General features: G+C 46.4%; 1 protein-coding gene across 1 annotated transcript in view; it reads right to left on the reverse strand.

Annotated features, from left to right (window-relative positions):
* Positions 1-17,435, reverse strand: part of gpr174 (G protein-coupled receptor 174) — a 67,962-nt gene that overhangs the window by 7,009 nt on the left and 43,518 nt on the right. Inside the window, exon 2 of the mRNA XM_046296272.1 lies at positions 4,494-5,006. Within this exon, the coding sequence (XP_046152228.1) occupies positions 4,494-4,700 (207 nt within the window). The 5' untranslated portion in view covers positions 4,701-5,006. The remainder of the gene's footprint in view (positions 1-4,493; positions 5,007-17,435) is intronic.

Genomic DNA, 17,435 nt, shown 5'->3' on the forward strand with positions numbered 1-17,435 from the left:
AATCTTCTTACAGCCCAGGTCATCTTTATGTTGAGCAACAATTATTTTTTTCAGATCCTCAGAGAGTTCTTTGCCATGAGGTTCCATGTTGAACTTCCAGTGCCCAGAGGCAGGGTGAGAGCGGGAGTGTGAGAGCGGTGACACCAAATGTAACACACCTGCTCCCCATTCACACCTGAGGCCTTGTAACACTAACGAGTCACATGACACCAGGGAGGGAAAATGGCTAATTGGGCCCAATTTGGACATTTTCACTTAGGGGTGTACTCACTCTTGTTGCCAGCGGTTTAGACATTAATGGCTGTGTGTTGAGTTATTTTGAGGGGACAGCAAATTTACACTGTTATACAAGCTGTACACTCACTACTTATCTTTGTAGCAAAGTGTCATTGCTTCAGTGTTGTCATATGAAGAGATATACTCAAATATTTACAAAAATGTGAGGGGTCTACTCACTTTTGTGATATACTGTATATAATGGACATTACAGTGCCCTGCTATTAAAATGATGAATACCGATGTGTGTGTATATATATACTGTATATATATATATTTAATGGACTTTACAGTGTCCTGCTATTAAAATGATGTATATCGGTGTGTGTACATATATAGGGGTGGCAGGGTAGCCTAGTGGTTAGAGCATTGGACTAGTAATCGAAAGGCTGTAAGTTCACATATATAACAGGGTTAACCCACTGTGGCAGGGTAGCCTAGTGGTTAGAGCATTGGACTAGTAAATCAGTTGAAAGGCTGTAAGTTCAAATCCCTGAGCTGACAAGAATGTAAAATGTCAAAAATCTTTTTTTTTAAATTTCATCACATTCCTAGTCGTTTGCTGCCCTTTAAATTGTTTAACTGAACAGGCAGTTAACCCACTGTTCCTAGGCCATCATTGAAAATAAGAATTTGTTCTTAACTGACTTGCCTAGAACAATAAAGGTTAAAATATATATATATATATAATTTGGCTGTATGCATTTATAGATATCGGCCTATTGTAAATGTGTATTATTGTTGCGTTGCCATCTTTATTTCAATAGTAAATACAGTTGATGTCAGAAGTTTACATACACCCTAACGAAATACATTTCAACTCAGTTTAACAATTCCAACTGCTCCGCCCACAACCGCAAGGCTCTCCAGAGGGTAGTGAGGTCTGCACAACGCATCACCGGGGGCAAACTACCTGCCCTCCAGGACACCTACACCACCCGATGTCACAGGAAGGCCATAAAGATCATCTGAGATGTTGCTTCAATATATCCACATAATTGAAGCCATCTATTTTGGTCCTCCTGCAAGGACAACAACCACCCGAGCCACTGCCTGTTCACCCCGCTATCATCCAGAAGGCGAGGTCAGTACAGGTGCATCAAAGCTGGGACCGAGAGACTGAAAAACAGCTTCTATCTCAAGGCCATCAGAGTGTTAAACAGCCACCACTAACATTGAGTGGCTGCTGCCAACACACTGACTCAACTCCAGCCACTTTAATAATGGGAATTGATGGAAATTGATGTAAAATATATCACTAGCCACTTTAAACAATGCTACCTAATATAATGTTTACATACCCCACATTATTCATCTCATATGTATATGTATATACTGTACTCTATATCATCTACTGCATCTTTATGTAATACATGTATCACTAGCCACTTTAAACAATGCTACCTAATATAATGTTTACATACCCCACATTATTCATCTCATATGTATATGTATATACTGTACTCTATCATCTACTGCATCTTTATGTAATACATGTATCACTAGCCACTTTAACTATGCCACTTTGTTTACATACTCATCTCATATACTGTACTCTATCATCTACTGCATCTTTATGTAATACATGTATCACTAGCCACTTTAAACTATGCCACTTTGTTTACATACCCTACATTACTCATCTCATATGTATATACTGTACTCTATACCATCTACTGCATCTTGTTTACATACCCTACATTACTCATCTCATATGTATATACTGTACTCGATACCATCTACTGCATCTTGTTTACATACCCTACATTACTCATCTCATATGTATATACTGTACTCGATACCATCTACTGCATCTTGTTTACATACCCTACATTACTCATCTCATATGTATATACTGTACTCTATACCATCTACTGCATCTGGCCTATGCCTTTCTGTACCATCACTCATTCATATATCTTTATGTACATATTCTTTCTCCCTTTACACTTGTGTGTATAAGGTAGTAGTTTTGGAATTGTTAGGTTAGATTACTCGTTATTACTGCATTGTCGGAACTAGAAGCACAAGCATTTCACTACACTCGCATTAACATCTGCTAACCATGTGTACGTGACAAATAAATTTGATTTGATTTGATGTTGCCACCCCCGTGCTTCACAGTTGGGATGGTGTTTTTTGGCTTGCAAGCCTCTCCCTTTTTCCTCCAAACATAACGATGGTCATTATGGCCAAACAGTTCTATTTTTGTTTCATCAGACCAGCGGACATTTCTCCAAAAAGTACGATCTTTGTCCCCCCATGCAGTTGCAAATCGTAGTCTGGCTTTTTTATGGCAGTTTTGGAGCAGTGGCTTCTTCCTTGCTGAGCTGCCTTTCAGGTTATATCAATATAGGACTCGTTTTACTGTGGATACAGATGCTTTTGTACCTGTTTCCTCCAGCATCTTCACAAGGTCCTTTGCTGTTGTTCTGGGATTGATTTGCACTTCTCGCACCAAAGTACGTTCATCTCTAGGAGACAGAACGCATCTCCTTCCTGAGCGGTATGACGGATGAGTGGTCCCATGATGTTCATCCACAGGTACACCTCCAATTGACTCAAATTGGAAACTTCTGACCCACTGTAATTGTGATCCAGTGAATTATAAGTGAAATAATCTGTCTGTAAACAATTGTTGGAAAAATGACTTGTGTCATGCACAAAGTATATGTCCTAACCGACTTGCCGTAACTATAGTTTGTCAACTAGACATTTGTGGAGTGGTTGAAAAAATGAGTTTTAATCACTCCAAACTAAGTGTATGTAAACTTCCGACTTCAACTGTAAGTACAATCATAACTTTAAGCTACATATTATTTTGCCAATTGATTAAACAGGACCATGTTTGAAAAACAAGTGGTTCTGAGTTTGTCAATATTACACAGGTAATCTAACAGTTACAGAAATCAGGAATGCATCAATATATTCATATATACACACACACACTATATATACAGTCAGTATATGATATATACACTACCGTTGAAACATTTGGGTCACTTAGGAATGTCCTTGTTTTTGAAATAAAAGTTTTTTTTGTCTATTAAAATGACATTACATTGATCAGACATACAGTGTAGACATTGTTAATGTTGTAAATAACTATTGTAGCTCGAAACGGCTGATTTTTTTATGGAATATCTACATAGGCGTAGAGAGGCCCATTATCAGCAACCATCACTCCTGTGTTCCAATGGCACGTTGTGTTAGCTAATCCAAGTTGATCATTTTATAGGCTAATTGATCCTTAGAAAACCCTTTTGCAATTATGTTAGCACAGCTGAAAAACTGTTGTTCTGATTTAAAGAAGCAATAAAACTGTCCGCCTTTAGACTAGTTGAGTATCTGGAGCATCAGAATTTGTGGGTTCGATTTCAGGCTCATAATGGCCAGAAACAAAGACATTTCTTCTGAAACTCGTCAGTCTATTCTTGTTATGAAGGCCAGCATCCCGGGGGTCGCCTCTTCACTGTTGATGTTGAGACTGGTGTTTTGCAGGTACTATTTAATGAAGCTGCCAGTTGACGACTTGTGAGGTGTCTGTTTCTCATGTACTGTACTTGTCCTCTTGCTTAGTTGTGCACCTGGGCCTCCCACTCCTCTTTCTATTCTAGTTAGAGCCAGTTTGCGCTGTTATGTGAAGGGAGTAGTACACAGCGTTGTACGAGGTCTTCCGTTTCTTAGCAATTTCTCACATGGAATAGCCTTCATTTCTCAGAACAAGAATAGACTGACGAGTTTCAGAGTTCAGAGTTCTTTGTTTCTGGCCATTTTGAGCCTGTAATCAAACCCACAAATGCTGACACTCCAGATACTCAACAAGTTTAGAGAAGGCCAGTTTGATTGCTTCTTTAATTAGAACAACAGTTTTCAGCTGTGCTAACATAATTGCAAACATAATTGGGTTTTCTAATGATCAATTAGCCTTTTAAAATGATAAACTTGAATAAGCTAACACAACGTGCCATTGGAGCACAGGGGTGATGGTTGCTGATAATGAGCCTCTGTAGATATTCCATTAAACAATCAGCCATTTCCAGCTACAATAGTAATTTACAATATGAACAATGTCTACACTGTATTTCTGATCAATTTGATGTTATTTTAATGGACAAAAAAAATGTGCTTTTCTTTCAAAAACAAGGACATTTCTAAGTGACCCCAAACTTTTCAGTGGTAGTGTGTATATGATGATGTGTATATCCTAAAGTTACCTGCATGAGATCAGCTACAGCCAGGTTCATCATGAACACCACTCCTCTCTTGGTCTCCCTGACGTATGCCTGGAACACCCAAAGAGCCAGGACATTACCCAGAAGGCCCGGGGCCAAGATGACGCTGTAGACAACTGCGTAAACATGATGTTGGTAGCGCCGCAGGTCGTCAATGCTACTACCACAGCTTTGATTGGACAGGCTCATCTTAACCCTGCCCACCGGCAACAGCCACTGGTCAGGATGTGGCTGGCCAATGGTGAGGCTTGTTCAGAGCAGTGGAGGTCTCAGTGTGCTCAGGCTTCTGATTGCAGGTCTATTTATATGTCAAGGAGTATTCAGGTCTGTGAGTCCATTCAAGTCTGCCCAGGTGTGTCCACACTGTTCTTCATAGCTGTAGGTATATAGTCTGACCATCTCAGATCACCCTGAGCAGCACTAATAGACCAAAAGCAGGGTCAGTCCGTGTGAGACTGTGCTCTTCTTTCAGTCCAAGTCTCAGTATTGGGGCCCCTGAAAGACAAACAGTAAAGTAAAGGTAGTCAGTAGTTGTCTGAGTCCCTGGAAAGTAACCAACTTGCGCAGAGAAACACAATATTATATATAAATGTTTTCAGAGGAAAATATCAGTAGAGAATTGCAGACAACTTCACACAGCCACACCTCAACCTCACAACAAGTACAGTAGGACTGTGTTTGTCCCCAACCTCACAACAAGTACAGTAGGACAGTGTTTGTCCCCAACCTCACAACAAGTACAATAGGACTGTGTTTGTCCCCAACCTCACAACAAGTACAGTAGGACTGTGTTTGTCCCCAACCTCACAACAAGTACAGTAGGACTGTGTTTGTCCCCAACCTCACAACAAGTACAGTAGGACTGTGTTTGTCCCCACCTCACAAAAAGTACAGTAGGGCTGTGTTTGTCCCCAACCTCACAACAAGTACAGTAGGACTGTGTTTGTCCCCAACCTCACAGTAATAATAGGACAGTGTTTGTCCTCAAAATCACAACAAGTACAGTAGGACTGTGTTTGTCCCCACCTCACAAAAAGTACAGTAGGACTGTGTTTGTCCCCAACCTCACAACAAGTACAGTAGGACTGTGTTTGTCCCCAACCTCACAACAAGTACAGTAGGACTGTGTTTGTCCCCAACCTCACAACAAGTACAGTAGGACTGTGTTTGTCCCCAACCTCACAACAAGTACAGTAGGACTGTGTTTGTCCCCAACCTCACAACAAGTACAGTAGGACTGTGTTTGTCCCCAACCTCACAACAAGTACAGTAGGACTGTGTTTGTCCCCAACCTCACAACAAGTACAGTAGGACTGTGTTTGTCTTCAACCTCACAACAAGTACAGTAGGACTGTGTTTGTCCCCAACCTCACAACAAGTACAGTAGCACTGTGTTTGTCCCCAACCTCACAACAAGTACAGTAGCACTGTGTTTGTCCCCAACCTCACAACAAGTACAGTAGGACTGTGTTTGTCCCCAACCTCACAACAGGTACAGTAGGACTGTGTTTGTCCCCAACCTCACAACAAGTACAGTAGGACTGTGTTTGTCCCCAACCTCACAGTAACAATAGGACAGTGTTTGTCCTCAAAATCACAACAAGTACAGCAGGACCGTGTTTGTCCCCAACCATACAGCAAGTACAGTAGGACTGTGCTTGTCCCCAACCTCACAACGAGTACAATAGGACTGTGCTTGTCCCCACCTCACAAAAAGTACAGTAGGACAGTGTTTGTTCCCAATTTCACAACAAGTACAGTAGGACAGTGTTTGTCCCCAACCTCACAACCTTAACCTAAACCTAACCCTGTCCTGTCAAAGGTAATAACAGGTGACTTCCTGGAACACACATGCATGTACACACATCAAACAAGGCTGCAGTCAAATATTCCACCCCACAGGCTAGTTCTCTGTGCTGCAACAAATAATGTATTGATTGTGGAACGTGTGTATTAAGGTATGAAACTGCAGTAATGAGCTAGAATATAATAATAATAAATTCCATTTAGCAGACGCTTTTATCCAAAGTGACTTACAGTCCTGCATGAATACATTTACGTGTCTCGGGAATCAAACCCGCTATTCTGGTGTTGCACGCTCCACGCACTACCACCTAATTTACAGAGGACGATGCTTCAATGAACCCTAGTCATTGGCGACTCCTAGATCTTCCTGTCTGGGTTGGCGCCCCCCCTTGGGTTGTGCGATGGCGGAGATCTTTGTGGGCTATACTCGGCCTTGTCTCAGGATGGTAAGTTGGTGGTTGAAGTTATCCCTCTAGTGCATTGGGGGCTGTGCTTTGGCAAAGTGGGTGGGGTTATATCCTGCCTGTTTGACCCTGTCCAGGGGTATCATCAGATGGGGCCACAGTGTCTCCCGACCCCTCCTCTCTCAGCCTCCAGTATTTATGCTGCAGTAGTTTATGTGTCAGGGGGCTAGGGTCAGTCTGTTATATCTGGAGTACTTCTCCTGTCTTATACGGTGACCTGTGTGAATTTAAGTATGCTCTCTCTAATTCTCTCTTTCTCTCCTTCTTTCTTTCTCTCTCTCGGAGGACCTGAGCCATAGGACCATGCCTCAGGACTACCTGGCATGAGGACTCCTTGCTGTCCCCAGTCCACCTGGCCGTGCTGCTGCTCCAGTTTAAACTATTCTGCCTACGGCTATTGAACCGCAGGAGCGGTAGAGATACTCTTAATGATCGGCTATGAAAAGCCAACTGACATTTACATTTACTCCTACATTTACTGCTGACTTGCTGCACCCTCTACAACTACTGTGATTATTATTATTTGACCATGCTGGTCATTTATGAACATTTGAACATCTTGGCCATGTTCTGTTATAATCTCCACCCGGCTCAGCCAGAAGAGGACTGGCCACCCCTCATAGCCTGGCTCCTCTCTAGGTTTCTTCCTAGGTTTTGGCCTTTCTAGGGAGTTTTTCCTAGACACTGTGTCTACACCTGCATTGCTTGCTGTTTGTGGTTTTTGGCTGGGTTATAGAAAGGCTATATAAATACATTTAATTTGATGATTTGATTTTGATTTTATTCAACAACTGAGACACAGAGGACCAAGCTCTCCAAACTGAACCACAGAGGACCATGAGACATGCTCTACTAACTGAACTACGGAGGATCATGTTCTACTAACTGAGCTACAGAGGACCATGTTCTACTAACTGAACTACAGAGGACCATGTTCTACTAACTGATCTACAGCGGACCATGTTCTGCTAACTGATCTACAGAGGACCATGGTCTACTAACTGAACTACAGAGGACCATGTTCTACTAACTAAAGAGGACCATGTTCTACTAACTGAACTACAGAGGACCATGTTCTACTAACTGATCTACAGAGGACCATGGTCTACTAACTGAACTACAGAGGACCATGTTCTACTAACTACAGAGGCCCATGTTCTACTAACTGAACTACAGAGGACCATGTTCTACTAACTACAGAGGACCATGTTCTACTAACTGAACTATAGAGGACCATGCTCTACTAACTGAACTACAGAGGACCATGTTCTACTAACTGAGCTACAACGGACCACAGAACATACAGTCGTGGCCAAAAGTTTGGAGAATGAAACAAATATAAATTTTCACAGTGTCTGCTGCCTCAGTTTGTATGATGGTAATATGCATATACTCCAGAATGTTATGAAGAGTGATCAGATGAATTGCAACAAATTGCAAAGTCCCTCTTTGCCATTCAAATGAACTGAATCCCCCAAAAACATTTCCACTGCATTTCAGCCCTGCCACAAAAGGACCAGCTGACATCATGTCAGTGATTCTCTCGTTAACACAGGTGTGAGTGATGACGAGGACAAGGCTGGAGATCACTCTGTCATTCTGATTGATTTTGAATAACAGACTGGAAGCTTCAAAAGGAGGGTGGTGCTTGGAATCATTGTTCTTCCTCTGTCAACCATTGTTACCTGCAAGGAAACACGTGCCATCATCATTGCTTTGCACAAAAAGTCTTCACAGGCAAGGATATTGCTGCCAGTAAGATTGCACCTAAATCAACTATTTATCGGATCATCAAGAACTTCAAGGAGAGCAGTTCAATTGTTGTGAAAAAGTCTTCAGGGCGCCCAAGAAAGTCCAGCAAGCGCCAGGACTGTCTCCTAAAGGTTATTCAGTTGCGGGATTAGGGCACCACCAGTACAGAGCTTGCTCAGGAATGGCAGCAGGCAGGTGTGAGTGCATCTGCACACAGAGTGTGGCGAAGACTTTTGGAGGATGGCCTGGTGTCAAGAAGGGCAGCAAAGAAGCTACTTCTCTCCAGGAAGAAACATCAGGGACAGACTGATATTCTGCAAAAGGTACAGGGATTGGACTGCTGAGGACTGGGGTAAAGTAATTTTCTCTGATGAATCCCCTTTCCGATTGTTTGGGGCATCCTGTGTCATGCCAACAGTAAAGCATCCTGAGACCATTCATGTGTGGGGTTGCTTTTCAGCCAAGGGAGTGGGCTCACTCACAATTTGTCAATAAAAGCCTTTGACGCTTATGAAACGCTAATAATTATTCTTCGGTATTCCATAGTAACATCTGACAAAAATATCTAAAGACACTGAAGCAGCAAACTTTGTGGAAATTAACATTTGTGTCATTCTCAAAACTTTTGGCAACGACTGTACAAGCATCCTGAACATGACAGATTGACCAGGTGAAAGCTGTGATCCCTTATTGATGCCACTTGTTAAATCCACTTCAGTGTAGATGAAGGGGAGGAGACGGGTTAAAGAAGGATGTTAAAGCCTTGAGACATTTCCGACATGGATTGTGTACGTGTTCCATTCAGAGGGTGAATGAGCAAGATGAAAGTGCCTTTGAACAGGGTGTGGTAGTAAGTGCCAGGCGCACCAGTTTGTGTCAAAAACTGCAACACTGCTGGGTTTCAAATCAGTTTCCCATCTGAATCAAGAATGGTCCAACACCCAAAGGACATCCAGCCAACTTGACAACTGTGGGAAGCATTGGCGTCAACATGGGCCAGCATCCCTGTGGAATGCTTTCTACACCTTGTAGAGTCTGTGCCCCAACGATTTGAGGCTGTTCTGTGGGCAAGCTCAATATTAGGAAGGTGTTCTTAACTTTTGGTATACTCAGTGTATAGTGCTATGGTTGGTTTTCTGTAACAAGGCAGAGCTGAGAGGTTCAACAGGCAACAGACTGACTGACTTGTCTTAAGTATAAAATAAATATTTATATTTTTAATACTCTGCAGGTCATTTAGAAGGGAGATCCACTGGAGATTCTTCATCAGGCTTTACACATGTTCTGGGAAGTGTAGCAACCTGGGGTCCAGCAGGGAGCTACCAAGGCAGGAGCTGGACCTTCGTCAACTCTAGAGGGCTAGAGTGGCCAAGGTGACTCAGGACCATGGACAGCTCTATAGGGCTTGAGGGGCCATGGTGACTCAGGACCATGGACAGCTCTATAGGGCTTGAGGGGCCATGGTGTGTCAGCACCATGGACAGCTCTATAGGGCTTGAGGGGCCATGGTGAGTCAGCACCATGGACAGCTCTACAGGCACCAACAGGGGCTGGTGATTCAACACCAACACTACCCAGTCCAGGTGCTGCAACCAATTGGCACCTGGAATTGGTCCCACCTCTCCCCCATTACCCCAAATTACCCCACCAGTTACCTGAGAGGCCTTTCAGTTGTACCTCTCCCCCATTACCCCAAATTACCCCACCAGTTACCTGAGAGGCCTTTCAGTTGTACCTCTCCCCCATTACCCCAAATTACCCCACCAGTTACCTGAGAGGCCTTTCAGTTGTACCTTTCCCCCATTACCCCAAATTACCCCACCAGTTACCCAAGAGGCCTTTCAGTTGTACCTCTCCCCCATTACCCCAAATTACCCCACCAGTTACCCGAGAGGCCTTTCAGTTGTACTTCTCCCCCATTACCCCAAATTACCCCACCAGTTACCCGAGAGGCCTTTCAGTTGTACCTCTCCCCCATTACCCCAAATTACCCCACCAGTTACCCGAGAGGCCTTTCAGTTGTACCTCTCCCCCATTACCCCAAATTACCCCACCAGTTACCTGAGAGGCCTTTCAGTTGTACCTCTCCCCCATTACCCCAAATTACCCCACCAGTTACCTGAGAGACCTTTCAGTTGTATTTCTCCCATCCCAATTCCTCCAACCTTTTATTTTAAAAATGCTTCGTAATGAGCACCACAAATCTGTCTCCCGCTGTCTTATTTTACTGTGAGATTCACCTCTGACTCCACTGGGCTGCCAAAGTAAAGGTAAGTATTTTCTGTTCTAGCTAGTCCAGTATGAGGAGGTTGGGCTGAGGGTTGAGTCCCTTACAGAGGATGAGGGTTGAGTCCCTTACAGAGGGTGAGGGTTGAGTCCCTTACAGAGGGTGAGGGTTTTAGTCCCTTACAGAGGGTGAGGGTTGAGTCCCTTACAGAGGGTGAGGGTTTTAGTCCCTTACAGAGGGTGAGGGTTGAGTCCTTTATAGAGGATGAGGGTTGAGTCCCTTACAGAGGGTGAGGGTTTTAGTCCCTTACAGAAGGTGAGGGTTGAGTCCCTTACAGAGGATGAGGGTTGAGTCCCTTACAGAGGGTGAGGGTTTCAGTCCCTTACAGAGGGTGAGGGTTTTAGTCCCTTACAGAGGGTGAGGGTTGAGTCCTTTACCAAGGGTGAGGGTTGAGTCCCTTACAGAGGGTGAGGGTTGAGTTCCTTACAGAGAGTGAGGGTTGAGTCCTTACAGAGGGCGAGGGTTTTAGTCCCTTACAGAGGGTGAGGCTTGAGTCCCTTACAGAGGGTGAGGGTTGAGTCCCTTACAGAGGGTGAGGGTTGAGTCCCTTACAGAGGGTGAGGGTTGGTCCTTACAGAGGGTGAGGGTTGGTCCTTACAGAGGGTGAGGGTTGAGTCCCTTACAGAGGGTGAGGGTTGAGTCCCTTACAGAGGGTGAGAGTTGAGTCCCTTACAGAGGGTTAGCGTTGAGTCGTTACAGAGGACGGGAGTTGAATCCCTTACAGAGAGTGAGGGTTGAGTCCCTTACAGAGGGTGAGAGTTGAGTCCCGAACAGAGAGTGAGGGTTGAGTCCCTTACAGAGGGTGAGAGTTGAGTCCCTTACAGAGGGTGAGAGTTGAGTCCCTTACAGAGGGTGAGGGTTGAGTCCCTTACAGAGGGTGAGGGTTGAGTCCCTTACAGGGTGAGAGTTGAGTCCTTACAGAGGGTGAGGGTTGAGTCCCTTACAGAGGGTGAGAGTTGAGTGCCTTAAAGAGGGTGAGGTTTGAGTCCCTAACAGGGGGTGATGGTTGAGTGCCTTAAAGAGGGTGATTGTTGAGTCCCTTACAGGGTGAGTGTAGAGAACCTTACAGGGTGAGTGTAGAGAACCTTACAGAGGGTGAGGGTTGAGTCTTTTCAGAGGGTTAGGGTTAAGTCCCTTACAGAGTGTGAGGGTGTTAGTCCTTGCAGATGGCGAGGGTTGAGTCCCTTACAGAGGGTGAGGGTTGAGTCCTTACAGAGGGTGAGGGTTGAGTCCCTTACAGAGGGTGAGAGTTGAGTCCTTACAGAGGGTGAGGGTTGAGTCCCTTACAGAGGGTGAGGCTGTTAGTCCTTACAGAGGATGAGGGTTGAGTGCCTTAAAGAGGTTGAGATTTGAGTCCCTTACAGAGGGCGAGGTTTGAGTCCCTTACAGAGGGTGAGAGTTAAGTCCCTTACAGAGGGTTAGCGTTGAGTCGTTACAGAGGACGGGAGTTGAATCCCTTACAGAGAGTGAGGGTTGAGTCCCTTACAGAGGGTGAGAGTTGAGTCCCTTACAGAGGGTGAGGGTTGAGTCCCTTACAGAGGGTGAGGGTTGAGTCCCTTACAGGGTGAGAGTTGAGTCCTTACAGAGGGTGAGGGTTTTAGTCCCTTACAGAGGGTGAGAGTTGAGTGCATTAAAGAGGGTGAGGTTTGAGTCCCTTACAGGGGGTGAGGGTTGAGTGCCTTACAGGGTGAGTGTAGAGAACCTTACAGGGTGAGTGTAGAGAACCTTACAGAGGGTGAGGGTTGAGTCTTTTCAGAGGGTTAGGGTTAAGTCCCTTACAGAGTGTGAGGTTTGAGTCCCTTGCAGATGGCGAGGGTTGAGTCCCTTACAGAGGGTGAGGGTTGAGTCCTTACAGAGGGTGAGGGTTGAGTCCCTTACAGAGGGTGAGGGTGTTAGTCCTTACAGAGGGTGAGGGTTGAGTGCCTTAAAGAGAGTGAGATTTGAGTCCCCTACAGAGGGAGAGGTTTGAGTCCCTTACAGAGGGCGAGGGTTGAGTCCCTTACAGAGGGTGAGGGTTGAGCCTCTTACAGAGGGTGAGGGTTGAGCCTCTTACAGAGGGTGAGGGTTGAGCCTCTTACAGAGGGTGAGGGTTGAGCCTCTTACAGAGGGTGAGCGTTGAGTCCTTACAGAGGGCGAGGTTTGAGTCCCTTACAGAGGGTGAGGGTTGAGTCTTTTCAGAGGGTGAGGGTTAAGTATAGAGAACCTTACAGGGTGAGTGTAGAGATCCTTACAGGGTGAGGGTTGAGTCCCATACAGAGGGTGAGGGTTGAGTCTCTTACAGAGGGCGAGGGTTGAGTCTCTTACAGAGGGTGAGAGTTGAGTCCCTTACATAGGGTGTTTTCTGAGTACCTTACAGAGGGTGAGGGTTGAGTCCCTTACAGATGGTGAGGGTTGAGTCCTTACAGAGGGTGAGGGTTGAGCCTCTTACAGAGGGTGAGCGTTGAGTCCTTACAGATGGGGTTGAGGGTTGAGGGTTGAGCCTCTTAGAGAGGGTGAGGGTTGAGCCTCTTACAGAGGGTGAGCGTTGAGTCCTTACAGAGGGTGAGTGTTGAGTCCCTTACAGAGGGCGAGGGTTGAGTCCCTTACAGAGGGTGAGTGTTGAGTCCCTTACATAGGATGTCTGCTGAGTCCTTACAGAGGGCGAGGGTTGAGTCCCTTACAGAGAGTGAAGGTTGAGTCCTTACAGGGGGTGAGGGTTGAGTGCCTTAAAGAGGGTGAGATTTGAGTCCCTTACAGAGGGTGAGGTTTGAGTCCTTTAGAGGGTGATTGTTGAGTCCCTTACAGGGTGAGTGTAGAGAACCTTAGGGTGAGTGTAGAGAACCTTACAGGGTGAGGGTTGAGTCCCTTACAGAGGGTGAGGGTTGAGTCTTGGCAGAGGGTGAGGGTTGAGTCTCTTACAGAGGTTTAGGGTTGAGTCCCTTACAGAGGGTGAGGGTTGAGTCTCTTACAGAGGGTGAGGGTTGAGTCCCTTACAGAGGGTGAGGGTTGAGTCTTGGCAGAGGGTGAGGGTTGAGTCTCTTACAGAGGTTTAGGGTTGAGTTCCTTACAGAGGGTGAGGGTTGAGTCTCTTACAGAGGGTGAGAGTTGAGTCCCTTACAGAGGGTTAGCGTTACAGAGGGTGGAGTTGAATCCCTTACAGAGAGTGAGGGTTGAGTCCCTTACAGAGGGTGAGAGTTGAGTCCCGAACAGAGAGTGAGGGTTGAGTCCCTTACAGAGGGTGAGGGTTGAGTCCCTTACAGAGGGTGAGGGTTGAGTCCCTTACAGGGTGAGAATTGAGTCCTTACAGAGGGTGAGGGTTGAGTCCCTTACAGAGGGTGAGAGTTGAGTGCCTTAAAAAGGGTGAGGTTTGAGTCCCTAACAGGGGGTGATGGTTGAGTGCCTTAAAGAGGGTGATTGTTGAGTCCCTTACAGGGTGAGTGTAGAGAACCTTACAGGGTGAGTGTAGAGAACCTTACAGAGGGTGAGGGTTGAGTCCCATACAGAGGGTGAGGGTTGAGTCTCTTACAGAGGGCGAGGGTTGAGTCTCTTACAGAGGGTGAGAGTTGAGTCCCTTACATAGGGTGTTTTCTGAGTACCTTACAGAGGGTGAGGGTTGAGTCCCTTACAGATGGTGAGGGTTGAGTCCTTACAGAGGGTGAGGGTTGAGCCTCTTACAGAGGGTGAGCGTTGAGTCCTTACAGATGGGGTTGAGGGTTGAGGGTTGAGCCTCTTAGAGAGGGTGAGGGTTGAGCCTCTTACAGAGGGTGAGCGTTGAGTCCTTACAGAGGGTGAGTGTTGAGTCCCTTACAGAGGGCGAGGGTTGAGTCCCTTACAGAGGGTGAGTGTTGAGTCCCTTACATAGGATGTCTGCTGAGTCCTTACAGAGGGCGAGGGTTGAGTCCCTTACAGAGAGTGAAGGTTGAGTCCTTACAGGGGGTGAGGGTTGAGTGCCTTAAAGAGGGTGAGATTTGAGTCCCTTACAGAGGGTGAGGTTTGAGTCCTTTACAGAGGGTGATTGTTGAGTCCCTTACAGGGTGAGTGTAGAGAACCTTACAGGGTGAGTGTAGAGAACCTTACAGGGTGAGGGTTGAGTCCCTTACAGAGGGTGAGGGTTGAGTCTTGGCAGAGGGTGAGGGTTGAGTCTCTTACAGAGGTTTAGGGTTGAGTCCCTTACAGAGGGTGAGGGTTGAGTCTCTTACAGAGGGTGAGGGTTGAGTCCCTTACAGAGGGTGAGGGTTGAGTCTTGGCAGAGGGTGAGGGTTGAGTCTCTTACAGAGGTTTAGGGTTGAGTTCCTTACAGAGGGTGAGGGTTGAGTCTCTTACAGAGGGTGAGAGTTGAGTCCCTTACAGAGGGTTAGCGTTGAGTCGTTACAGAGGACGGGAGTTGAATCCCTTACAGAGAGTGAGGGTTGAGTCCCTTACAGAGGGTGAGAGTTGAGTCCCGAACAGAGAGTGAGGGTTGAGTCCCTTACAGAGGGTGAGGGTTGAGTCCCTTACAGAGGGTGAGGGTTGAGTCCCTTACAGGGTGAGAATTGAGTCCTTACAGAGGGTGAGGGTTGAGTCCCTTACAGAGGGTGAGAGTTGAGTGCCTTAAAAAGGGTGAGGTTTGAGTCCCTAACAGGGGGTGATGGTTGAGTGCCTTAAAGAGGGTGATTGTTGAGTCTCTTACAGGGTGAGTGTAGAGAACCTTACAGGGTGAGTGTAGAGAACCTTACAGAGGGTGAGGGTTGAGTCTTTTCAGAGGGTTAGGGTTAAGTCCCTTACAGAGTGTGAGGTTTGAGTCCCTTGCAGATGGCGAGGGTTGAGTCCCTTAAAGAGGGTGAGATTTGAGTCCCCTACAGAGGGTGAGGGTTGAGCCTCTTACAGAGGGTGAGCGTTGAGTCCTTACAGAGGGCGAGGTTTGAGTCCCTTACAGAGGGTGAGGGTTGAGTCTTTTCAGAGGGTGAGGGTTAAGTATAGAGAACCTGACAGGGTGAGTGTAGAGATCCTTACAGGGTGAGGATTGAGTCCCATACAGAGGGTGAGGGTTGAGTCTCTTACAGAGGGCAAGGGTTGAGCCTCTTACAGAGGGTGAGCGTTGAGTCCTTACAGAGGGTGAGGGTTGAGTCCCTTACAGAGGGCGAAGGTTGAGTCCCTTACAGAGGGTGAGGGTTGAGTCTTGGCAGAGGGTGAGGGTTGAGCCTCTTACAGAGGGTGAGCGTTGAGTCCTTACAGAGGGTGAGTGTTGAGTCCCTTACAGAGGGCGAGGGTTGAGTCCCTTACAGAGAGTGAAGGTTGAGTCCTTACAGGGGGTGAGGGTTGAGTGCCTTAAAGAGGGTGAGATTTGAGTACCTTACAGAGGGTGAGGTTTGAGTCCTTTACAGAGGGTGATTGTTGAGTCCCTTACAGGGTGAGTGTAGAGAATCTTACAGGGTGAGTGTAGAGAACCTTACAGGGTGAGGGTTGAGTCCCTTACAGAGGGTGAGGGTTGAGTCTTGGCAGAGGGTGAGGGTTGAGTCTCTTACAGAGGTTTAGGGTTGAGTCCCTTACAGAGGGTGAGGGTTGAGTCTCTTACAGAGGGTGAGGGTTGAGTCCCTTACAGAGGGTGAGGGTTGAGTCTTGGCAGAGGGTGAGGGTTGAGTCTCTTACAGAGGTTTAGGGTTGAGTCCCTTACAGAGGGTGAGAGTTGAGTCCCTTACAGAGGGTGAGGGTTGAGTCCCTTACAGAGGGTGAGGGTTGAGTCCCTTACAGGGTGAGAGTTGAGTCCTTACAGAGGGTGAGAGTTGAGTCCCTTACAGAGGGTGAGAGTTGAGTCCCTTACAGAGGGTGAGGGTTGAGTCCCTTACAGAGGGTGAGGGTTGAGTCCCTTACAGGGTGAGAGTTGAGTCCTTACAGAGGGTGAGGGTTGAGTCCCTTACAGAGGGTGAGAGTTAATATAATAATAATAATAATAATATATTGAGTTTTATCCAGCGACTTCATGTGTGCATAGAGGGTGATCCCGGGAATTACCCTGGCCTTAGTGCCTACCAACTGAGCTACAGAAGGACCAGAAGTGCCTTAAAGAGGGTGAGGTTTGAGTCCCTAACAGGGGGTGATTGTTGAGTGCCTTAAAGAGGGTGATTGTTGAGTCCCTTACAGGGTGAGTGTAGAGAACCTTACAGGGTGAGTGTAGAGAACCTTACAGAGGGTGAGGGTTGAGTCTTTTCAGAGGGTTAGGGTTAAGTCCCTTACAGAGTGTGAGGGTTGAGTCCCTTGCAGATGGCGAGGGTTGAGTCCCTTAAAGAGGGTGAGATTTGAGTCCCCTACAGAGGGCGAGGGTTGAGTCCCTTGCAGAGGGTGAGGGTTGAGTCCCTTACAGAGGGTGAGGCTGTTAGTCCTTACAGAGGGTGAGAATTGAGTGCCTTAAAGAGGGTGAGGGTTGAGTCCCTTACAGAGGGTGAGGGTTGAGTCTTGGCAGAGGGTGAGGGTTGAGTCTTGGCAGAGGGTGAGGGTTGAGTCTCTTACAGAGGTTTAGGGTTGAGTCCCTTACAGAGGGTGAGGGTTGAGTCTCTTACAGAGGGTGAGAGTTGAGTCCCTTACAGAGGGTTAGCGTTGAGTCGTTACAGAGGGTGAGGTTTGAGTCCCTTACAGGGGGTGAGGGTTGAGTGCCTTAAA

Source organism: Oncorhynchus gorbuscha, linkage group LG13 (assembly GCF_021184085.1).
Source record: "Oncorhynchus gorbuscha isolate QuinsamMale2020 ecotype Even-year linkage group LG13, OgorEven_v1.0, whole genome shotgun sequence".
In the NCBI taxonomy this organism is placed as follows: domain Eukaryota; kingdom Metazoa; phylum Chordata; class Actinopteri; order Salmoniformes; family Salmonidae; genus Oncorhynchus; species Oncorhynchus gorbuscha.